The 24,282-nt window shown below is 43.0% G+C and overlaps 3 protein-coding genes across 3 annotated transcripts; 2 read left to right on the top strand and 1 right to left on the bottom strand. All coding sequences in view use genetic code 11, as the record gives it.

The window, feature by feature from the left end:
• Positions 1-3,129: 3,129 nt before the first annotated feature.
• Positions 3,130-6,614, bottom strand: EGR_00881 (hypothetical protein; the record flags this gene model as incomplete). Its single annotated transcript, XM_024490130.1, has 6 exons — positions 3,130-3,299; positions 4,450-4,797; positions 5,290-5,601; positions 5,801-6,076; positions 6,140-6,365; positions 6,492-6,614. The coding sequence occupies 6 exons, from the start codon at positions 6,612-6,614 to the stop codon at positions 3,130-3,132; spliced, it is 1,455 nt and encodes a 484-aa protein (XP_024355533.1).
• Positions 6,615-9,701: 3,087 nt separating this feature from the next.
• On the top strand, positions 9,702-19,418 carry EGR_00880 (hypothetical protein; the record flags this gene model as incomplete). The annotated part of the gene is made up of 17 exons (XM_024490129.1): positions 9,702-9,736; positions 9,803-9,959; positions 10,029-10,542; positions 10,741-11,008; positions 11,083-11,467; positions 11,544-11,647; positions 11,898-12,224; positions 12,340-12,820; positions 12,896-13,319; positions 14,166-14,332; positions 14,464-14,895; positions 14,966-15,337; positions 15,402-15,731; positions 16,057-16,434; positions 17,680-18,111; positions 18,564-18,630; positions 18,817-19,418. 17 exons carry the CDS (start codon positions 9,702-9,704, stop codon positions 19,416-19,418), a joined length of 5,475 nt encoding a protein of 1,824 aa, XP_024355532.1.
• Positions 19,419-20,528: 1,110 nt separating this feature from the next.
• Positions 20,529-20,924, top strand: EGR_00879 (hypothetical protein; the record flags this gene model as incomplete). Its single annotated transcript, XM_024490128.1, has 1 exon — positions 20,529-20,924. One exon carries the CDS (start codon positions 20,529-20,531, stop codon positions 20,922-20,924), a length of 396 nt encoding a protein of 131 aa, XP_024355531.1.
• Positions 20,925-24,282: the final 3,358 nt, after the last annotated feature.

Here is a 24,282-nt window from a genome sequence, read left to right as displayed (position 1 = left end):
CATGCACCCTATCGCCTCGTACACACCCCCTCTTTCGCCCTACGTCCACTCATTCCTGTGCGCATGATTTTTCCCCTTCTTTCCCCTTTGGATGCCTCCGTCTGAATTACCCTACTTTCATTTCTTTCTACATCCAACTCCTCTTCTCTATGTATGAGCATATTTTAGATCTAATTTTACTCTCACTGTTCCTCTGGCTCATTTTTGCATTGTGTTTCTGATTGATCGTCTTCCAAAAAGCATTATGCCTTCGTCTTACCATCCCTATCTCTTTCTGCATGCCTCTAGCCTCCTCAACACCTCTCATCCTTTCCTACCCTCACTCTGGGCATTCTCCTCCTAACAGCTTCGTTTGGTGCTCTTTCCGCTCTCCTAATATGCATCCGCTTTGTCGGGTAAAGAATCATTGACTTCCATTACGAACTTGAGCTTGGCTTTCGTGTGTGACGGTCTTCACTCTCTTGCCTCCTTGCACTGGGGTCCGATTGTTCCATAATCTGGCAGTACTTGATCCGGTCATTGGCATTCAAATTTGGCTTTTCCGTAAGAACGTGTTATCTTAATTTTGCATTTGTTTATGATATTTAAGATTACTAATAGCGGCTGTTTGGAATAAGCGATGCCAATTGTGTTACTCGGTGTGCCAAGAAGTAGGCAGGATAGTCGGTTGTCTTTTTTTCATCATCAATGGCAGTCCGAGTCAGCATTTTGGCACTGAACATTTATTAGCCTTGCGTAGGTGCTTTGAGAAGGCTCCTTAAGATCTAGACTCGACGAGTCTGGTCGTATTACGCGACGAGGGAGTCCTTTGTAGCTCACTTCTTTGTCAAGTATGGGATTTGTTCTGTGTGCTTTAGCATTAGAAGCTAGCATGCGGACATTGATGTGGGGTTGCCTTTTTTCTGGTTTTACCATCTCGAGTGAGTTCTGAAGGGCATAGGTTAGGTACGTTCATCTTAGTCTAATTAATAATTAACTTTTTACAAAACTGTCGTTCTGCAATGCGGTCGACAACTGGGTTTGAACGGTGCTTTTTCCAAAGATAACTACTATTGCTCGCCTTTGATTCATAGGTGTGTGCTCGACACTGACTCAATTGGACGGATCAGAGCTCTGGCGGTGTAGCGTGCGTTAAAACCTACCACCTGGAACATAGGTTTGGGTTCGCTTGTGGTTGTTTTGTTTACCTTTCGAGATAACTAGCCTCGCATAACTTCCTTGTGCTACGTGATACGTCATCACAAATTATCGACCGTCAAGGCTTTCAGCCATTTCTGGTGGATAAGTGGTTAAGCTTTGTGGTGTCAAGAGGTCTATCAGTGGTTGTCTTTCCGCTGTCGTATACACCGTCAGCCTATGAATTTCTGGTTGCATAGTTGCTTATGGAAGCATTTTTATTGCTAACCACAAAAGGTATTCCATACACTTCGCTTGAGTTAACGAAGCGGAACTTTTTTACTATTGAATCTTTGGCGAATAGTAAAGCGATTTTAATGTTTACAAAACACATCCCGACTCCATCATGATGATCTAAGTGGATTCATGGAGGGTAGGTACCACCTCATTTTGTACAGCGCGTGGATTTTACACACCAAGTAGCGATTGTGAATGGTTCCACACTTCATAGCCCCGTCTATTAACAACAATTTGAGAGATTCATTACCGCAATTTATCACGCAATGTGCGGTAAGCATGTTCAAGGTTAAGCTTGCTGCAGAATATCACACATACAGCGAGCGAAAAAGGCTTTTGATCGGGGATTACCTTTGTGTTAGCAGATCGAATGCTAAATATAGTTACGTGTGGTATGAAAAATCGCTTTGGTTAGTCTCTTGTTGGATTAAGCACACACCTTTAGTCCTCCATATTTTCTTCTTCATGAGATGCACAAAACTGGAGCCAATATACGCGTTACTGTTTAAATAGCTAGTAAACATCATGATCTTTTTGCAGTCGGTAAACCATTTGATTTGACAGTTGAAGGCGTCAGTTTCAAGATTCATTAAAGTGTGGATCGGTGTGAGTTTTTGAAGATAGCGGTTGGGGTACCGATCAAAGTATTAGCATCAAGGCATTCTATTAAGGGCTTCCCATTATTTTCTTCAGGAATTCTGAAGGTTCACGATGACTATTGGCAGGGGTTGCTTTTCCTTCATCTGATGGATATTTCACTAATGGAATTTACACAATCGCAAACACATACTCTCCATCTGAGCGTGAAATTGTTAGGAGGACCATTGTCGAACTGTTTGTCGTAATTTCCCTCCACTCTCACTGCCTGATCGATCCCTACCCAAGGGCGGTAAGAGACGTGGCCGGTACACGGGATGAGGGGACGGAGACCGAGGGCAGCCGCACAAGCGAGCAACAGCCCGAGCGATTTCTGATCAGTTGCTGACCCACATTTGGTTGATAAATCGTTGTCTGTCCATCCTTATGTTGTGCCTTCTCAGTGACAGTTAAAATCTGACTACTTCCCTTCGCATTGATGAATGTTCTTGTAGTGTCAAATCCGTAATAACCTTTAACCCACAAATCATTCGCTAAATTCCCATAATAGTAGAACTTCGTTGTCGTGCATGGTACAGTACTCATTATAGTCCAGTCGATAGGCGCCACTTTAGACGTGGCCTAAGTGCGCAATTTGTGAAATTACTGAAGCAGTCATTTTCATAATGGTGCAGGCATTTATCGTTAACGAATATGGAATAATGAAATTGAACCCAACAACACAAGAAACACCACATCCCTAGGTCTGTGACGAGAAGCGAGACCTCTAGGAGGTCGAACTAATACTAAGGTGAAATCCAGTCATTTATGAATTCCAATTAAAAATAGGATTCAAGCACGCTATTGAAGGCTCTGTCTAACCTTTGATATACTTTGAAATGTAAAAATAGTCAAATGATGATGGTAAAGTAGTTCACCAAACAATCGATTTCTCGAAAAATGACTGGTTTGAGGATCAAGACAGTACCTGGAAGTGAATAATGGAAGCGGGGTGACACGCAAAGCCTCACGATTGAATCCTATTTATCCATCAAATAAAGGAAATAAGCACATGATTGGATAAATGCTTCTCGATTCGTGTAAAAGCGTGACCAGTTGGCTTGAAATACTTGCTGTACTTCAAAGGAACAAACAGTTGAGGCGGCTAAAATACTGGAGAGAGATGGTGTTTGGCAGTGCAAGCGTCTCAGCCAAGTCGATCCCAGACCCCGCCTTTTCTGGTGGTCCGCGTACCTTCCAAATGACGACGGCGACGATGCCGTCTCGAAGACTGCCGCAGAACACTGGGTCTTTGAAAGAGGAAAAACGCAGAAACCACAAAAATAAATCACCTTTACGCCTACGGACAGCTACAAAAAAGCGGCAATACATGAGCCACTGGAAAAACTTTAGAAGCTTCAGTAAAAATCCGAATTCAATTACTTGAAATAATTTACACCCAACCCTAACCTTTGCAAAAAATACTGCATTTTGAAATGAAAACGTAAATGGTCGCTTTGAAACCTACTCCCAGCATCCTTAACCAACTAGTACTGTAATTCAATCAAATGGAGTAGAATCAAAATGTAAACTCAAGAAGGCACTTTACTATCAGTACTAATTAGCAAGTTTTCCCGCCTCCATCATTAAGCACTTTCTATTCCGATAAGTAAAGTTTTGCGCGTTGGTATAGTTGTGCTTGCAGTGGTAAATAATTACCGGCTCCCCATAACGCAAGTATTGTAAAGTGAAATGTATTGTAACGGCATTCAAGACGGGTACAATGTCTTCATGTCTAGTTCTAATTCAAGTATTACAAAAGTTCTCGATATTGAATCGTCGCCTATCATAATCTGAAATACAGCTAATACAAAAAAAAACGTGACTACATTTTGCACTCTGAATACTCCTAATCTACGGGATACAAACATCACGGTACAAGTGTAGAAATGAAGGAAAATGTCACGTTACCCGTTAAGCTGACCAAGGTCTTGGTTTTTCTTAATTCAGTGTCTACACTAATTTGGCCTTTCATACGAAAGGCATATACACATAAGCAGGACGGGCAACATTGACACCAATGTGGGTGGAACTTAGTGCTCCCAGCCACTTATAGAAGTTGGAAACATGAAGGAATATGGAAAAGTCAGGGAGGTGAGGTTTTCGACTGAAACTAACGTCCAAAATACAGGTTTGTGCATCAGATTAGGCAAGCAAACCGACACAGGCGCCCCGACGTCTATGCAGCAACCTCTACCGATAACGATTCCCATAAATAGGGCATTAATACCAAAAAGTTGAGCAGGAATGATGAAGATAAAAGGGTACAGAATGGAAGGCCTAAATAGGGAGAAATCTCAGCATGATGTAAGTATTGTGGAGATTGCGTAAAATCATGACAAAAACGGATCAAGTGAAGGTGGGGGGGGGGGGGGGAGGAGAGAGGGAAGACTTACCCACGTTGATTGAATACATTTTCGCTTCGAATCCAGAGCTTGGCCTCCGCTGCCTCCTCCTCGACATCTGCCACCATGCGAAGAGAAGTGAGCATTCGCACTGCCCCACAATCGTCCTGCCTACTGTCGTCGTCAGGAAAAATGGTCACAGTAGCGAGGGCGGGCGAGACCTCCCCAATGCGAGTACCCAGGCGCTGTTTGACGCTCACCCGTCCGAAGTCGAAATTGAGTGCTGACTGGTTAACCGGAGGGTGGAAGGCAGTGGCTGCCTCGAGAGAGGTTGCTGACACCCCTGAAGACCTTCGTGGCCACTTTGGGGGTGGGCTTCGGGGCGGCCTTGACAGTCCGATAGCTGAAACACATAAATACATCATAATTACCACCAGTTAGTTGGAGACACGATATACCGTAGATGTAATTCCAGTTTAAAACGCCCAATGGTTTTCGAGAGCCATTTTTAAAGATGATTACCATTAAGGGGTTATAAAAGTTTGCCAAATTGGCAATCAGGAGAGGTTCACGGAGCTAGCAGAAATTTGATATATACACCAATAAGGCCGTAATTCTATTGATTTTGCAAGTTGGAACGAGACAACAAAACGAGGAATGACAAAATGTTGCCGAGAATCCATATCAGCATTCCATAGTTCCGAAAACCATCTACAAAATAAATATTTGGTTTTTAGTGTAACAAGCTTGACTGACAATTCAATTCAGGCTACATGATTACTTTTAAGTCAAACACTAAATCCAAGCCGTAAAAGCAATGCGCACTCGGTTTACAATGACAAAGTTGATGATGAACTGTGATGGGAACATCTAGTAGTGAAATTATCTCAATTACCTGTAGCCTCTCTCCGTCGACCAGGGAGTAGACTGTGTCGCCGTGGATGGGAATCTTCTTCATCAGAATCGACGAGACTACCATGCTGAAGATGCACCACCAGACCATGAACATCGTCCTCGTCGTCGCTGTAAGTAATGAGACCTTGTGGAGCCTTTAGAGTGACACAACGAGCATCGGTGGAGGGCGCGATGGCTTTAGCGCGGCGTCGATAGGAACGAGACAAGAGACCAACTGCTCCGCCATAATTTGGATTGCCGTACCGACGATAGTAATTACTTCGACGCTCAGCTCCGGGTAACTTCACGTCGCCTAGGGTAACGAGAATTTCATAAATTAAAGTAAGCTGATAAGAGTAGTGGACAGTGCAAACAGCTCTGTGGTGGAAATAAGTCTCCAGGAACGATTAAATAAACGAAGAATTCAACAGTTGATCTACGTAGAGGTAATGAGCACTGAATAGAGGTAAAGAGACTCAAACAAGAACAAAAATGAAGTGTAAAAACCGTACTTTTGTGCGCAATACGAAAGTAAAGACAGAAAGCACGCTCCGGGGAAGAGGTAGACTTGAACCACCTTCCATTAGGAGGCATCAAGTTAGTGGTAGCTCCAACCACAGGTACAGGTTTTGTGCTATCAGGCAATCCCACAAAAGCACCATTGTCATCGGCATTCATCGTGGAGACAACTGCTGCCATTGCTGCAAGTGCGATTCGACGATCAAAGGGCTCAGCTAACTTATTCAAAACACGTAGGACAATATTCTCATTGTTCATAAGGATGTTACCTTAGGGAGACAAATTAGCCATTAGACGAATAGAATTGTCATCAATTGCAAAAGTACACTTACAAGACGAGTCATCGATCCATTCAACACCTTTCGGATTATAATCTTCCAGCCAATCAAGAAGATCTTTTGTACTCAAATCATGCGTGCCCCAGACGTGAAGGGTGTCCATTCTATACCCCTCAGCTACCATCACATCACGTCCGTCAACGAAACCCAAATGAGCATAAATAGTTTTTGTATTAGCTTCAGTTACTCCTAAGTTGGAGCCACACTCGCAAATCTCCGTCTAAAAGGTATTCTTAACATTGATTAACTGAAGGCACAAAGAAAACAATTCTATAAAAGGCACTCGAGGGTACATTTGATAGGTTTTAATTTAGAACTAGTATGTTATAGTAATCGGTCGACTAACCTTACATGAACAATGATTTGGCAGAGTACAGTCTAACAGTGTGTGATTGGGAGAACGAACGTTAATCTTAGTAGCATCAACTGTAATGCTGAGTGTTGAAGCACCGGAATCCGTCAGAAACATTAAATGCCCAAATGAGTAAAAACCCAATAAACAAAAGTGAATAGACAAATAACACCAAACAACGCCCAATCATTTTGGGAAACGGTTTAAAACGAATACAATATGCCTCAACAAAACCACTTATTAGTGAACAAGCACACACTAATGAAAATTATGCTCGACATCAGCAACCGCAAAATCTGCTTGCTAAAAAATAGGTAATATGGGTTAATGCAATGCAACTGCTCCCATTTTATACGTGCTGCACCACTGTACTGCCTCTGTTATTTAAAATAAGCTTAACTAGGTCTTTAATTCCGCAGGACCGGTAGGTCGCTAAAGCTCAGAGCAAGTCTATTTTGGTATAAAACAAATATGCTCATAGGAGAGATCTCAAGAGATCACTTAACTTTATTTATACGCGAAAAGCATTCAGGCGTTAGAATTTTAGTACAATTCATTTTTGCCATTGGGGTGCACATACACTTGCTAGTTAGTTCCAACAAAGTAATTTGTGCATCTTCTCGAGTCTCCTCTGAAGTGATAATTTATGTTGGCCGGGAGAAGATTGTAAACCTATGTGAAAGGCTAACTAGCCGTTCACATGGTCGGATGACCACGTCGTCATGGCGGTCGTTAAATTTACGGGGACCAGAGAGCTACCGTAGCTGAATGTGCACCTCAAAAAAATAGAAGTCAGTATGGTTCCGATTTGACCGCCTACGGACGCCGCCTATGATCCGAAAAGCTGGATTGCACTACCAGTGGCGCAATTAGTAAAACCGATTATGAGTATAGTCTTCACGTAAAATCCAACGAAAAATTATCGGCTAAATTTGTACTGATTAAAGTTGGATGATGTTCCGCAACAAAGAATTTTAAGGCACTAACCACCATTCGTGGTGTAGCCACTTTTTATTTTTGCCGCCCTGTTCTTGTATCAGTACTATTCATTAGCACCGACCTCGTGGAATCAAGGTTTTGCTACATAGCCACAGAGGCACAAAAGAATATGACTCCAACTCTTTTGGTTACTAGTTGTAATACTTATGTTGTTTTAATGTGCCTTTCAGGGAGGAGGCAAGCAAAAAATTCGAACCTGGGAACGGGATCTCCCTCTCCCTTGCCTAGTGACTGCGCCTCCCCTCCTTCTTGAATATTGTATTTTCCCTATACATCTTGTCGTCTTTAATAAAGATGTCCAAAGTAAACCAACCGGGCTTGTCTAGGAACGCTAGGAATCGGGAAGCGGAGACCGAGGAGTCTCGCTCCACAAGTTATTACAAGTGGGGAAATTGCAGGCCAAAGGGAGTCAACGTCGGCTTATTAGTTGAGTCGCTTGTGAGATTTATTTGGGGTGCCTCGAGTATTCCCAATCGATTAAAAGAGCCAAGGTACTGTGGTTAGCATGTATTACTGGTGCACAGAAAAGTTAACGGACTTCGGGCTTGGTCCAACCGAAGGCCGTGATGCAGGGAAGAGGTGAAACCTGAGGAGCCAGAAGTGCGGACGTGTTTTAACTTAGGGTTAAAATGATGTCAGCTGTTTCTTAGTTAAATTCATGTTTAGGAATACAACCGAAAAAGATTAGGAAGCGTTAGAGATGGGAAATTAGCAATATTTACTTCTGTTTACAAAGTGTGGCGGCGCATATAATCAATTTGCGTTACTTTATTGTAACAAACGTTTCATTGTTTAATTTTAAAGGCAAAAAATTTTGTATGTATGCACAAATGCTTATCACTCTGCGTAGTTCCATAAACGAAGTTTGTTTAGTTGTGGACTTGCAGTCACGCCCTCCTACATCCCTCCATATTCTCATAATTTTGCTTATGCAAAAATAACTATTTTACAGAAAATTATTTCAGTAAGTACCGCATTTTTTGCAAGTAAGGCGGTTCATCATATGTAGTTCTATATGCGGGTTGTTTAAAGTTCTATTGCGAGGCGTGCAGGGTTGGCAGGTGTTCTTGGTTTGCCTGTGAAGTGCCGATTCATCAGCATTCAGTTCTAACCTACAAAAGATGTCGTTAAAAGGCCAGCTTAAAAGCCTCTCCACTCCGATTTCCACGGCTTTTTCCACTGATGCTGTCCGACGGAAATCTCTAGTTTATGAAAACCCTCAATCAGTTGATGCACAGACTTGTTATCGGGATTGTATGTCTTGTTGATTATTAGTGCTTTGTTTTAGGTTTGAAGGGCTTTAACAGATTGTGTGAAGTTGACGCGGAACTAAAACGCTTTAATGAAACTTTGTTTTCCGCCGGATCTATCAGACTTCAAATGTGTAATTTGCACTCTGCTTACAAGCTAAAAATTGACGAACAAATTTCTTTATTCATATTTTTAATCAATACGCACGTGCGTTCTTCTGAGGCTATTTGGGCTTTTGAGTGGTTGGTATACAAGTGAGTTTTTACAATACATTGCTAACTGAATGCAGATACGAAGTGCACCTACACTACCTCGATGAATTTATGATGCTCCTTATTCCGCATTACGAGTCGGGGCTCTTCGCAAAATGTATACAGCTTCTTGATTTTAAGAACACGTCGTCAAATTGGCACTGGTTGCAACCTTTTGCTGAGCGTGGTTCGCCTTTGACTCGCCAAGATTTTCTAAAGGCTTGCCGTAGCCAACCAGCTCTTATTCCATTTATTGGGATGTGCATGTGCACTTATGCGAAAGTGAGATAGCTATATATTTGATGCATCATTTGCCGTAGCACGAGAATTCTCTGCATTTGAATAGGATTCAAACCTTTGCAAGTTTTTTCGTATCAACCATATCTGGATTATGCGATTTGGGTTTATCGGAGGATAAAACTGTGAAAATAGTGAAGGCATTGCAGGGTACAATCAAAAAAGGGTTATGCACTAGCGAAGTGCCCTCCTTTCAGTCCGCCGCCTGCTTGATAATCGTTCGTTTTGCTCTTTCCTTAAATCTTAACCATGAATTGGTTCTGGACTGGATTGGGTGTCTTCTTAAGGTATGCTCTTGGTTGAGATCTACCTACGTACCACATTCGCGGGCTAATAAATTGATTTATTATCACAGAAGCATAAAAATGGCACCGAATGGGAAATTCTTCGCGTTATTAATGTTTTGATGAGAACTCAGTGTATTGCTGTCTTGCCTGACGAGTAAGTTACTGATGATGTTTCGGTGTTAAAATAATGGAAAGTAACCTTTTTATTACTGCATTCTAGCCTCTCGGTGTTGTATGAAAACCTATTAAATTTTTTGACGCCTCTTGAGCGTGCTTTGCTTGAAAAAGAAGAAAAGAAAAACTATGAAGGTACTGATCTTAACGAGGTTGCGTCTGGTAGTTTGGAGCAATCTGAACGTGTTCAAAAGGCTACATTGGTGGGTGTCGGCAAAATTCCTCTGCTTTCTTCCAGACATTGCATAATTGCGTCTTTTATACTATTGTAGATAATAGACGTCGATACTTGTGATCAAAGCAGTCCTTGGGTACCTCCACCACCAGCTATGGCAGGGACGGAATCCCTCCGCAAATTGACAATTAAACGTATACTCAGAATGACATATGACGATTTGTTCGGCAGTAATCCAGAGTTTTGTGCGTTATTTGAAACCGTGCGTTCAAAATTGGGAAATATCGGAGTATGTTTGGTAAATCATTCTGATGGAGAGTGCCTGTGTTTGAAAGCACCCGTCATAAAGGCAGACGATTGCTGGCTGGCAGACTTTCTAATTGGCGTGGTACTGCAGTTCACCCAGTCGGTGTCGATCGAGGAGGAAGCAGAAAGTGATGCCATGACTGTCGCCTTTAAACAACGTCAATGTGAAGTCGCTCTCCAAATAGTCGTGCGTGCAGTCGATGCCGCTCAGGCACTCAAATTGCCGACCCGGCATTCTCCGAGAACATGCAATGCATCCCTTCCAAACTCAAAGCATTGCCAGTTATTGGACTCATTGGACAAGGGTACGTGTAGATTGAGTTGGGATTTTTCGCAGGTGGGGTGTATTTGGAGATATCTGCCCCTGAGTTTTTACGGCAAACAGTATTTTAATGATTGTGCATTTCGGTTTCTCCAAAAGTGACTGAAACCACCGTGTTTGGCATCTACATTTAATTTCGAAATCGGAAAAATTTTTGTCACCGGTCATTATTTCTTGTTAGCCTTCCCCTGTGTATTGGCCGCATTGCTTCATCCGACTGGCGATGTTCGTGTGGGAGCCTATGACTTACTTCAACGCTTCATAGTGATTTTTGGAAAACTGCCTCCTACTATGTACTATCCTAATGTGGGCGGATTTTTGTCCGACTTACAGTGCGATGAAAGCATTGTTCCCGAATCAGTGAGGCAATTGCTTCAAGGTGACACATTGTCTGCACTGGTCCACATTTCATCGAACCTGGTCAAATCAGTTTTTCGGTTGTTTTGTAGGTAAGTAGCCCGCGAGGTGCTAGTTGCATTGCCGTGACTGAGTTTCCAACTGTTTATTTTGGAAATGTTTTCAGACAATCGATGAAGGATACAGCATTTTCTCAAGTATGCTGGTATTCTGCTGCTCAGCTCCTGGATAATGAACTGTTGCGGTCGATTGTTGGTCTCGTCGGCCCTTCTACATCGGAAAACAACGATGTTGATTCGTTAATTGGATGGCCGGCTCTACTTCAAATCGTTCGGCGTCCTCAATTCACCAGATTTGAGGTCGTGCACAGTGCCTGTATTGACAAATTCGATGCCTTTACTTTGCAAAGTCTTGCCGCATTGTCAGTCCCTGCACGTGGGAGAAGTGAATTAATTGGAATTTCTTCTCATGAGGCTGAATTTCTGGGAGCTCTGATAGACCTTGCCGGTTCACAAACAGTCTCTCAGAGTGCGTCCAACTTACTTTCAAGAGTACGTTGTTTTAAGGAACACTGTTGGTTAGAACAATATGGTTTTGACTAGTTTAAATTGTTTATCTCGTTTATAGCTGCAACTGAAAGTTGAACATTACATCTTCTGCTTGGCGAGATTGGATCCGATTCATACTCACAATTCCCGCCAGTCTCTATTTTTGAGAGTATCAAATTCTAGGTCTGTTCCCCCTCGTTATGCTCTGATTAATCCATCTCTCCTTTTGTTGATGCAGTTACTTAAAGGCAAGATAGTGCATCAATCTGGCCTCCAGAGTACACCTTTTTTATGCATTTTCTGGTGGATTAGTCCTTTTTAAATAAACTTTGTCACGTAATGCACTCAGGTAATGCTATCAATAGGTCTGAAGGTGATGTAGCAGGTGACTTATCACTTACTTAAGGGTTTAAAATGGCCATCGTATTTGCAGAAGAAGCATTAACGGAGAGGAGCTGCTCGCATCAGCAGAGTGGCGAAGATTGCGCGCTCTTAAGATCATTCTGGCGGCTCTGGCCGGGGATGTACATCGTCTGCACGCGGCTTCCTCCACCAACCTTCAAGATAGGCAAAATGGTTGTCAGTTGATTACACCACTCTCCTCAGCTGTCTCCCGACTGAAAATTAAGGCGAAGCGGCGTGTGTCACTCGTTGACCAGGGAAAGTTGAATTCTCCAGGGGACAGTCTCAAACAGAACGATACTGAATCAGAAGAAAAGAACAAGGATTTAGTTTTTCCTCTTAACAGCCACTTACTTGCGTAAGTCCTCAGTTGTTTAACTCTCATAATAGAGATGTATTTTTATCGTTAGCTTATAGCAATCACTTACGCAGGTTCAATGCCTATTTGGCTGTTTACTGAATGCTCGTTTTAGCTGTATTTCGGCAGAAACTCGATTCCAACACGAAGCCGTTGTAAAAAATCGTCTCGGTGGTCGACAGAGAACTATTTCGACAAATTCTTCTATCTTCCTCTCAGAAAGTAGCGATGAAGACGAGGGCGTTCAAGACGTTGACATGAAGGTTAGTCCTCTCAGTCATGATGAACTCGACTCCGAGAAGAAGGAAATGAACGTTGTTGGGGAAAGGCCTGCTGTTGTGGAGGCGGCTAGCATACGCGAGCACACCTCAGCCTGTGCCTTTGAGGTACTCGTGGCTCTAACCAATCTCTTTGCAGAGGGAAACAAGCTAGGGAAATGCGAGAAGTCTAGACTGTTTCAGACGTCCCTTATGCCCACTCCATCCATCACTGCCGCTATGGATACAATTTTCCAATGCCTTTCTGTGTTCAAGGAGATGCCTTCCATACAGCGTCAAGTTATGCTCTGTCTCATAGAAATGGCCTCTCTTTTTCCGGTGAGTTGACATTCTCCCTTTTACTTGACCGTATTTTTGAGCCTAATCGGCACATTTATAATACCTCAACTCCAGGTAATCCTGTGCAAGAACTTGGTGACCCTTGTTCAATGGGCCGGTGGTTCCGTCAACGGTCATCATTCCATGTTCTTGAAATTAGATGACGTACACAATCTCTCTCTCTTGGGGCGTCTCACCTCTGTGGCCGTGCCAGCTCTCGTGCAGGCCTCCAAACAGCGAGTTGACGCAGGACTCCGCGTCCTCGACGTCTTCGTTCGCGGTCTGCCCGACCTCCCCGCTCATCTGCCACGGCGTTCGCTTGCTCTCTACGTTGGGCTTCTCCGTGGTTTGGCACAAGTGGTCACTCCCACTCCCGACTCTGCCAGCTCGCACACTGCTGGCGTCGGCAGGCGAGTCACCAAGCAGGTCGCTCTGCAAAGCTGGCTATGGACTGCCGCCGCTTTTTTCCTCAACACTAACTGGCCTTCTCAGGAAACAGGTGCGTACCTGCCCGTCCATGCATATTTATATTGCTCCTTTTCCCCTTTTTCACATGCGCATCTTTGGTGGCTCCATTGAGAAGCGTATCAGCGTTTATTTTGCTAGTAGGTGTATAGCCATTTGATTTAGCAATAGAAAAAAATTTTTTGGGTAGTGGCTCCGACTCCATTGTTTAATACTGTACATCTCTTTATTAGGGGGAGAGAAGGCTCCTGAAATGGGATTTTGAGATGATGATAACTGTGCAAATCCATGTTATAATGATATGGAAAGTTGGGAATACTGAAGACAGCTGAACTGCATGTCGCCACCGACTTTTTTGTGATAGTTTTAATGTGGCGGTTTCATCATTTAGCTTTAGGTTTGCCAAGTTGATTGATTTGCAATGTGGTCGCGTGGTGTTTATTCGTTATTGTTCTGAATTCAATGTTCTCCCTTTTCCGGGCCCTTTTATCACTCTAATGCACGATTTGCACGCGTATCTATCTTGATCTGTAGTGTTAATGTACATGTCCTGTTCAAGTGCATTTAACTCTCTCCAGTTTAGTGGTATTCATATAGGTTTTGCAAAGTCTGATTTAGCAGATCCTAAGACTGGATTCTATTGTCTTATCGTGGCCACTGTGTTCGTGGACTATCGAGATTTATAAGCAATGCCTACTGTAGGAAGCTTTTAGTTTGCATTAAAAGTAATTTTACCGTCTACTTTTCGATTTGTTCCGAAACCTGGTAAGGTGTACCCAAACCTTTTTATCTACCATGCCTTTGAAGCATCATCTGAACAACTTTTTACTAATTAATTTAAGTAGAAATTCGGTTGGATGAAATTTACTTAACGTTTTAGCTGATCTTGTTCCCCCCCTTCTAATCGACCTGTTCAATCAATTTGATCTGTCGGTGCAATTGTCATCATGGCAGCAGTGTCTCGAATTCTTTCACGACTTACTTTCCAATTCCGACGGTATGAAGAAACAAAACATGCCCTTTCCCAATACTAAGCGTACACGGCCGGTGAGTGCTGAAATAACTTTCACTCAATTCTTTACCCCCCATTTCTTTTTTTAATTACGTAAAAGTACATTTCGATTATCTATTTCGAGTCTGCCTGATGTCGAGTTGCCTTTATTATCTGTTCCAATCAGGAAACCTCATGGACCACCCCTTCCTCCGATCACCCCGCATCGTCGTCTCCCAGCGATTACGGATTTCTACTGAAGCATCTCTCTTGCTCAGATCCTGATGGTGGAGCAACACCCACTCACTCACCGTTTAGCCGTAAAAGGCCATTGGTGGAAAAGATGAGCTCCACCAGTGGTATTCGTCTCTGGTCTTTGCTATCAAGCCTCAGTGCCTTCTTTTCCGGCCTCCTCGATAGTGCCGGTCATCACCTACGCCAAAAAGAGGCCATTGATCGTGGCTCCGAGACAGTGGTTCAAGAAACCTTCGGCAACGTTGTAGAACTTACTGTCCAACTACTCCTTGCGTGTTCCTCTTCTCAATCCGAACCGTTAGACGCCGAGGACAGTATCACTCAAAAAAGTGCCATCCAAAATCTTCAATCTGTATTGATCAAGGTGTGCCATCTATCTCTTCTTTATTCGTATTGCACTCGGCATGCCCCGACTTTGCTTATTCGTGTTGTAGATGAATGGACTGATGTCGAATCAGGTATTCTTGGACTCTGTGGCTCGTTTGATGTCTTCTCATCGGTCTAATTTGACAAGAAAGGCCCTTGAGTTGCTCCTGGCTAAGTTGGAGAGCCTAACCGTCAAATGTCCTTGCGCGACTGCTCTCCTCACTCTTAAGCCAGACACACCTAGTCCATTACCACGCCTGGAGGCGTCACTTGAAAAAGGTCTCATTGCTATCTTCGACAAACTTTCCTCAAGTATAGTCAATGCCTCCTCCTTCTTTAGTGCCGATAAGGGCCAAGCAAAGCTTAATCACTTAAGGCTGTCCTGTCTTCGAAGATTGGCGCAGTTATTGTGTTCTCGACATCCTGATAAGTTACTCAAGGTTAGTCTCGATACAGAAGCCTTACTTGTGCCTACCTGGCTGTTCATCTTCTCCTCTCTCACAGACGCTGGATGTCCTCGTCTTGGGTGCGGTTTCTTGCTGGTGGCCCTCGCTTAACGCAACCGTCGTCAACGCGATGCGCGTTGCAACATATGCCGCAGAGGCACGCTCCATGGCATGTTTATTTATCTTCGAGTGCCTGACCCGCCTCCCACTATCATTCATGTCGATTTGCGCCACCTCTGCCTCGGTGACCACGCGAATTCGTATGAGGCATGTTCTTCGCTTTGCTCTAGATCACGCTGTTACGGCCTGCCGCCTTTCTGAGAAACCCGTGGGAGCCACTACAGCCCTCTCCTCCGACAAGTTCCACTCACGTGAACAGCACTTGCAGGTAAGCAGGAGGTGCAGCTCTATATCACTGCGTGTTTAGTCACCATGCTTGTGGTAGAAATCCATCTTTGTAATTTCCCACACCGGTTGAGTAGTTTGCAGTTATTTGAAGAGACCGGGAGAATTGAAGTGCAGGCTTTTGAAATATTTTAAACTTGGAACTCTCCATTTGCATAATGGATTTGGAACTGTTTTACCATACGTACTGTCAATCACACCTTCCTTTCCGACTGAAGGCATAATTAGATTAGATTAGTTCTACCTTCTGTTGCATTTGTGTGATTCTTTGAAGACAATTCACTCCCACAAGTACATTTCGATCACAGGCTGGTGTGGCTCTTTTACTGGGCGCCTTCGAACTCAGCACGAGAATGCCGCCGAATTTCCAGGCGAGCCTTCGAACAGACTCAGTATTGGAGAGTCTGAGAGAGGAGGAGACATCTACCTCTCAGCATAGTGAGAATAATACACCCGTGCCCACTGAACGTCTGGATTTGTCCCTGTTGTCTTTCGTCTTCCGCACTACTCATCTTGATCTCTTAGCGGCCACCCAAGCTAAAGCTGATCGATCGACTGCTACGCTGAAGCAATGCACGGCTATTATAAGACGTCTACGAAGCCGATTTATTTCTCTTCCTGAATCTTTGAATCTTCTTAAACTGACCTACGAGTTATTGAAGGATGAAGTTCCGGAAGCCAACCCAGTAAGTCTTACGTCTATCATTTTCAATTCAAATATTAAACTTTTCGGCAATGAAGCGTTCTCATTTTCACTTCCACATCCTGTGACAAGCAGTGTTGTCTCGCATGCATATTTGCATTTGGTTACTTGTTACTCGAAGTTCCTTTTCTAAAAAGTGTGCAACCCTTGTAACTTGGTGCTTATGCTTCACTTAAGACAAACTTGCTTGGGCTAACTGAATAAAGTGCTGTTTCGCGGTTGAATGTTGCAACTGATGGCCTCGGGTCTGAAAGCCTTGAAAATGTTTTTTGAAGTGGCAATTTGCTTAAACGGAAGACACTTCGAAGTAAAGTAGTTGTCTCTGTAGTGCCTACAATATATGAAGCTTCAATTTGTTTGTTTGATATCTATTGCTTTTATATTATACACTATTATACGTTCCTCTGTGCACTGGAGAATGGGTGCATACTCTGATACGTCTAAGTGAACTTGTGAAAATCCCGGGACAGCATTTCAATACCTTCACTGTGCTTAAAGTCGCGACTGCGGAGTTCATATTGCGGAACGAAACTGCCACTTCTGAGCTTAGCTTTTGATCCATTCGCAAAAGACTGTACCATTGATATTCGTAAATTTCAGCTAACACTTTTTTTCAATTGATGCTCAAGATGTTGTGTTACACTTTGCTAAGCTAATTCATTCATAAAAGGACACAAAATCATTATCCTTTAATATTATTATTATTGTTATTGAATCAAGACCCAATGATTAACAAAGTAGGACAGAAATGCATAGATAGAGTATGAGTACAGTTGCTACCAATTTATTCATTTCAGTAGTGCCTCTATGGTCAATCTAAAAGGTTTTTCTAATTGCAGTGGTTTTAGCAGGTTCTCTTAGGAAACGAAATCATTCAAATGAAGTAGAATTTCAGTTAACTTTGAAAGTCACAATAATTTAGAGCCCACTGATCGAGTTTAAATCACCTTTCGAGTCGGTTGTTGAGTTCGAACTCAAGAACCAAATGATTCAGAATTCACACATCCAGTGGGAATCAATGGTTGTCTGTGCGTTTAAAACGTATTTTAAACTCCTCTGCTTTACAGATACTAATTCGAGGCCATTTTGAAAAATGGATTTGTTTTTGCCTAGCATTTAACTAAACCACTCTGGAGATTACAAGCGTATGTTGACAAACCAGTACGGAATGTAGTTTTTTGTTCAAAAGGCAGCATTTTTAAATCCTTTGTTTTTCTCATTGCCACAGCACCTAATTTCCGGGGGACTAGAGTTCGTCTCAAGCCACGCAGACTACGCGTTCTCCGTCGCGGCGACAAGCGATGTGGACATGGAGTCCTCGCGTCCAAACGAGGGTCTACCCAACTCCCTCGAGACTGCCTACGCCTCCGAGCCTCTCCTCATCTGGCGACTACTCCGTTTCGCTCTTGACTGCCGGCCCACTGTCGCTATCACTGCCACTGTTGCTGCCCCTTCAACCACTTCATCACCGGTAACGGAGGACGCTAGCGTCGTCTCTGAGGCCGCCTGTCTTGCAGGCGCCTCTCTCCTGGCCGCCATGAATGCTGATCATCGGCTGCAATTGGTGGGCAAATGTCTTCAATGGCTAGTTGAAGGGAAACCCGACATCTGTGTTGTCATGGCTCGGTTGCAGAGTCTCTTCGCTGTCCTTGAAAGGCAGGTTTTTCTCCCTCATATACAATCTTCTTTCATTGTTATCAAAATAAATCGAAATTTGGTTTCAATCTTTTTTGTTAATTTTATACAGTTTTGTGTTCCGAAATATCGACTTTTAAAAAATACTGCTATTCTGTACACTTTTCTTGGCTGACATTCTTTGGCCGTGTCGATTACACACTGTCAGTCGCATTTGATTTAAAGCAGGACAATGTTTATTGAAGATTTGGCAGCATTAATGTTTTAGTATTAGTTTTTACCTCAGCGTTGATGTCCCTTTTTTTGAAGTATCTGTCAGTTTTATCGTAGTTTCGATACATATTTTGTTGGGATTATCCAGTTTTTTATCTGAGCATTTTAGCGTTTATACTCCTCAGTTGTCATAATTTCATTTTTTTTTCTCTTTTTAGGCTGTCTACTAAAGTTTCAGCTCAATGTTTCGTTTCGCTAGTGAAGAATGCAAATCTCGTCAACCTCTTTGTGTGTTGCCTTTCCCTTCTCGCCGGTGACAGCAAGTCCAAAAGTAGGTGCTACTGCATGATTCATCGTCCATTTTACGCTTTTAATTTAAAATTAAATAATTCTTTCACGATAAAGTTATTTCTATTGCTTGAATTTCGATCTCTTGGAATCCCGGTTCCAGGTATTTATAACTAGGTTTGAGGTTTAAAGATGAGATGGTATTCGTAATTTACCTCTACATCCTTAGACGTCCGAAAACTTGCCTCACCACTCGAACTCTCCCAGCTTCTCGACTGCTTCTCGAGTGGCATGGCTGGGTTGAACGCCACTGCCGGTGCTTGTGCTCGTAGTGCGCTCGCAGCGACTGCGGCATGGCTACGCGCAGAATCGCAGCTCTCGGCTTGTCTTGACACTGCCGGCACCGATTCGGTGCTGGCCCTGCCTCAAGCCTTCATTAAACCTTTGGGTGTCGCTGCTCTCGGTCTAACTGAAGTGGACTTCGTTCCCTGCGTGGCTGCCTTCCTCAGTGCCATTGGAGGCGATGAAGCGCTTCTTCGACCCTTTGGTACCTGTCTCTGCGACCTGGTCACGCGAAGCGCAGACTGGCGAATGCGACTGGCTGGTTTGCGGTTGCTCAAACAGACTTTCGATACCCTAATGGAGGGCAGAGGGGAGGAGGCGCGTGTGGGGCTTAGCGGTGATCTCGGTCTGGCTACCTGTCTTGTCCCAGACACGCTGGTAGCTCTGTCTGAAGCTCTTGAGGACGATCGAAATGAGGTGGAGGCGGCCGCTAATCGTCTCTTCGCAGACCTGGAAGCGATCGGCGCTACAGCTCAGAATAATGAGTGACTCCGCCTGTCTGGGGAAGTATGAGATTGTGTGAATGTGTACATATGAGGCCATTGGAAAAAAATATTCTTCTCTTTCGTGGTTCTCAGCATTCCTGAGTTTTTGGTGCATTGTGCCATCGTACGGCCTCGTTTCGCTCCGCCTTGGAATGCATTTTGTGATAGATACTCTTCGAGTAGTCGTTATACACCAATCTTGTGCCCCTGTCTTGAGTGTTTGACCGGAATGACATTCACTTTGTGATAGGTCGGTTTAACGCGCGGTAATGAATTTGCGTCTTTGTGATAGTTGTTGTTCAGGTTTTCCGTATTTGTGAATAAGCTAATTTCGACACAGCTTCAGATTTTCTCAAGTCTCATTTCAAGTGTTAGGCGTTACTTGCATCATTATTTGCGAGCGTTCGTTTCGAAAGTGCAGGTGATTGCTCCTCCTGGTTTGTTACGACTTCGGAACTCCCAGTTAGCAAGGTGATTTAAGGATGAAAATATGATTAAGCGTTGAATCCAGCTGAAGGCCAGTGTATTCTGGTTTTGGTTTGGTATGAGGACTCAGGCATTTGACTTCTAGGATTGATGGGTATTGGCTCTAGCATCACGGTATTTTGGTAGAATTACTCCTGAGCTTATAGTTTCACAAACTAAATTTCAAATACGGGTTCATTTAATGTCCAGTTCGTACTAACAGTAGGACTACATCATTATCTATGCTCACTCGGGTGGTGTCAATTTGCTTATACCTCATGGTTGCCAAAAGATAAGCGTTCTCTGAAATAGGTTTTATCGTGTCTAGTGGCTAGGATTCATTTTGAGTTTTCCATTGTCTAGACTATCTTTTTTGTTTTAAAAATGTTGTGCCCTAACTTTAGAGCATATTTGCACCGAAAACGGATGCTTAAATGAGTTGCGCCAGGTCCCTAAGTTCGGCTTTTGATAGCACTGCCGTTTGGGTAAAAATGACAGGTGCTTAACACAAACACTATGGTTATCTTACCCTCGCCCCATTAAAAATCGTGATTACACGTGTAGGTATAATAATGTAAGATGACAGTTGAACTTTGGACTGACTATCATTACAAAAGGCGAGGGAGCTTCTGCCACAATTCATTTTACGATGCACTCGACGGCCATCTACGGGATTCTGGTCATTTTCGCTTACGTGGAGTCAGCTCCCCTCAGGGGTGATTCAAATCTAGAGGAGATAGATCGAGTCGTCTATTTTGGTACATTTGAAGAAGGGAGTTCTATGAAGCCTTCAAAGGCCCTTTTGTGGATTGAAAAACGTTGTTTTGGTAGACCTAGCGGCTCAGGGCTCGTGGCATCACCAGAAGGCACTGAAGCACCAACATCACCATCAGCTACAGCTGCGATCAAACTCACTGAAAACATATCTGAGGTTCCAAAACTGCACTCCTCTTTTGGCTCGGATTCAACAGTGGAGATGCAATCCACCTTCAGTCCACTGAAAGTGCACTACGACGACTACAACTACCCAATTCTGAAGGCTTAATTTCATTTATGTTTTCGATTTCGCAATGTTGCCTAAACTGTTCTTTCCGAGGTAAATGATCCAAAAAGCACTTACTGTCCCGCGATTTATCACGAAGGCAAACAGTATAAAGTTTGACTTATAGATGTGAACATTTGTTTACGAGGAGATTGTTGGCGAATTTCAAAAATAAATCTTTTGCCCTAGGAGAATAATTCCTCACTTGAATTCAGCGGCAAAAGTACTTTAATATAAATAGCTATCATGTGTGTACGGTAAGCTTTGATCCCCACCTTCATGATCGGTGAGGTGGTTTTATTAAGCAAATCTACGTTCGGCGTATATAATATCTAGTGGGATTTTATAACTACCTAGTAACCGAGAGTATCCTCAAGTCTGGTTTGTCAGAGACGGTATTTTATAACTTGCAATGATATCTCCTACTGACGTTTCGTAAGCATTGAACCAAGATGATATTACATTGATTCACAAATCTTCTTTAACTTCATCTTTAGCAGCAATCTGTATTTAGTACATTTACCGAAGACATGAGTTGTTACATCATAGCGGTAGTTTATTCCACCGATCCGGAAACTAACTGTGGAGGATGGAGGGAGCTAGGCGATGAAACCGCTAAGGGCACTTTTCGTAGCTTTGGCAAGGGCTTGAATACTTTTTACAGGTTGCAAGATTCCATTCAATATCTTGCACATGCGTACTCACAAGTCATGGAAAAGTCGGATGAATAATATGGGTATGAGGAGCAGCGATCATTGCATGTTGTGATCTGTAGGTGTCTCAAGGCTGCAGAACTTACCCGTCTCTGTTGGGTCGACTAGCGTCGGTTGACTTATCGTAGGCTCCGAATATGTGAGGACACGTCGATACCGAAAGACTGGATTTAATGAAGTCGAAATGATTAGACGATGTCGAACAGACTTCCTCCAACAGGCATCACCAGCTTATCTGGCGGCTCCACTTGTCCTTGGCAGATAATTGCGACAAATGTTTACTTTTTTGAGAAAAATCTAGTACTTCGGTGTTGCTGTCTGCAACAAGAGCATTACCATCAATATTTGCAAAAAATCTTCCCCTTATTTAACATTCATTATAATGTCTACACAGTCTATATGAGCCCCAGTCTTAAACTGCGCCAATAGGTGGCTCGTCTTCCGGGCCCAAAATAATCCGTCAGCTGTGATGCTTATTTCAAAACTTTAAACCCCAAACTGGATTAATTCATGTTTATTATTAGTAGAACAAAGGTAACCGTCAATACATAGAAGCGAGAGGGAGGTTTAGTAGTTCGCTTATGTCGGGGTCGCAAGCGGCGCAAATTCCAGTAAAATGAACATTCTTGAATCAGCCGCCAACTCATTGTGAGAACCTTGTGTCTACGCAAGATTTCTTTTGATTTTTTCAGGATAAAGCAGCCGTCTTAGAAAAGAATAAAACAAAGAAACTTCAAGAACGGATATTTCGACAATCATGCATCCAACACTTCTTATGGGAGGCATTGTGCATAAATCTACTTCCCAATCCCCTAAAGAATGAATACACAATGATCGTGTCTGCAGTTAAGCACATTTAAAGGTTCATGATCACTATTGTAGGAATTTGCTTCGGGTGCTTTTAGGGTCCGGCATCTGCCGCAGGCCATTCACCGAGGCATGGATTCAGGCTATCAAATAATCCGTAACATCGGAACATCGTCTGAACAGCTAGTGGCTATGCCGATGGGGAAATATGGATAGGCATTGCCAAGGCTCATTTCCCGTCAAGGATTAGGCTGGGGAAATACATAGCGTTATTGGAATGGGTTTTGCAGAGGAGGCTTTAAAAACACATTACTCGTAACTCCATTACAGTGTGCTGGCAAAGTCACTATCCATTTTTAAGGACTTTAAGTGATGTTTTGGCCAAAAAAATTAGTACTTACATAATAGTATTATGCCGATGCGTGTAGTGCAGATTTGTGTTGTTGTATTGAGAGAAAGGAACCACTTCTAAGGTAACAAAATCCAACTAATCAAAATTGCAGTATAATTTAACCAAAAGTTTTAGAAAGATTGGTGCTGCTTGTTGAGCCTCCTTTATATATGTTTGATGGAAAATAAATCGCATTCTCACTGCATAAAAGTAGAAACATTTCCCTTATACGAATAAAACTCCCATTTACGTAGTTTATACTGTTTTCCTGCTACCGAACCAATAGGGGCACTTCAATATTTCATTACAATTTTAACATTCCACACGTTAGCACAATAAGGTAATTTGAATACATACTTTTGGAAAAAATACAGTAACTGGGTTTTGGATCAGACTGTGGTGATTTCCGAGTACCCAGTTATTATTGGTGTGGGTACAATGGAGCTCTACTGGAAGGTTTCGATCATTGACTGACTATTTAGGTAGTTCACATACAGGCTATCATTTTCAGCCAATTGGAGGCACTGTGTATTTACAAAAAGCTTTGATGATTCAACTTATTGAGGAGCACCAGCTCTAGGCGTTTTTACATTCATGTGCCAGCGTTGGTGTGCATTGTAGCAGGTGATTCCATGTCAAAAACTGCATATTTTTGGTGTCCCTGGGTGAGTCGCGTTATAAAGAACGGTATACACAGTCATTTGGTAAATTTTTTAGAAGGACTAGTACAGCAATTTAACTCTAGGTATACTAAACACGTGGTCCGAAATTTAACTTAACCTCAATGCTTGTGTGGCGTCCCGAGACTCCCTGAAGACGAAAGAAGACACAATACTCAGGCAGAATATGCATATATTTAGAGCAGAGAAGGTGTCTGGGCTATTGGCATGGCCCAAAATGCCAGCCCACCCAGCGAGGTACAAGGGGCTAATTCAAAGTACAAAAGTGGCGCCTCACCAGAACCGAGGGATGAACCACTATCGTATTACACTTGTGTGAATACGGATAGAAGATGGTTAGTTCAAAAGTACTTGAAATTCGTAGTCGCATTCTGGGAATTAACATGCGGTATTACATTTAATGCTTGTGTTTAGTAGGCGTTAGAACTTTTTTGCTATATATGTTTACATTTATGCCGTCCTTCACGTTGAACTCTCTGTGAACCAAGCATGATGCTTAACAGAGTCAATGACACCTTGTTTTGCATGCTTTCTTCCAAATAAATGCACTAAAGTAATAGCTGAAGCCTACCACCCGAAACAAAAGGACTTATTTGAGTTTTCCCATGAGAACCGTGAACTTTGATGCCTGCTGATGAATGGGTGGCATGGATCCACGCACACACACACATCTGATTTCGCATGCTGGGTTAGGTCGGCAATCGGTTGGCGCATAACTGCATCCCACAATCACCGGTCCTTACATCCACGCCCTTCTTGTATTAACTAAC

Source organism: Echinococcus granulosus, assembly GCF_000524195.1.
Source record: "Echinococcus granulosus chromosome Unknown EG_S00003, whole genome shotgun sequence".
NCBI classification, from domain to species: Eukaryota; Metazoa; Platyhelminthes; class Cestoda; order Cyclophyllidea; family Taeniidae; genus Echinococcus; species Echinococcus granulosus.
The sequence above is the reverse complement of the archived record's forward strand: the minus strand, read 5'-3'. Positions and strand labels throughout refer to the sequence as shown.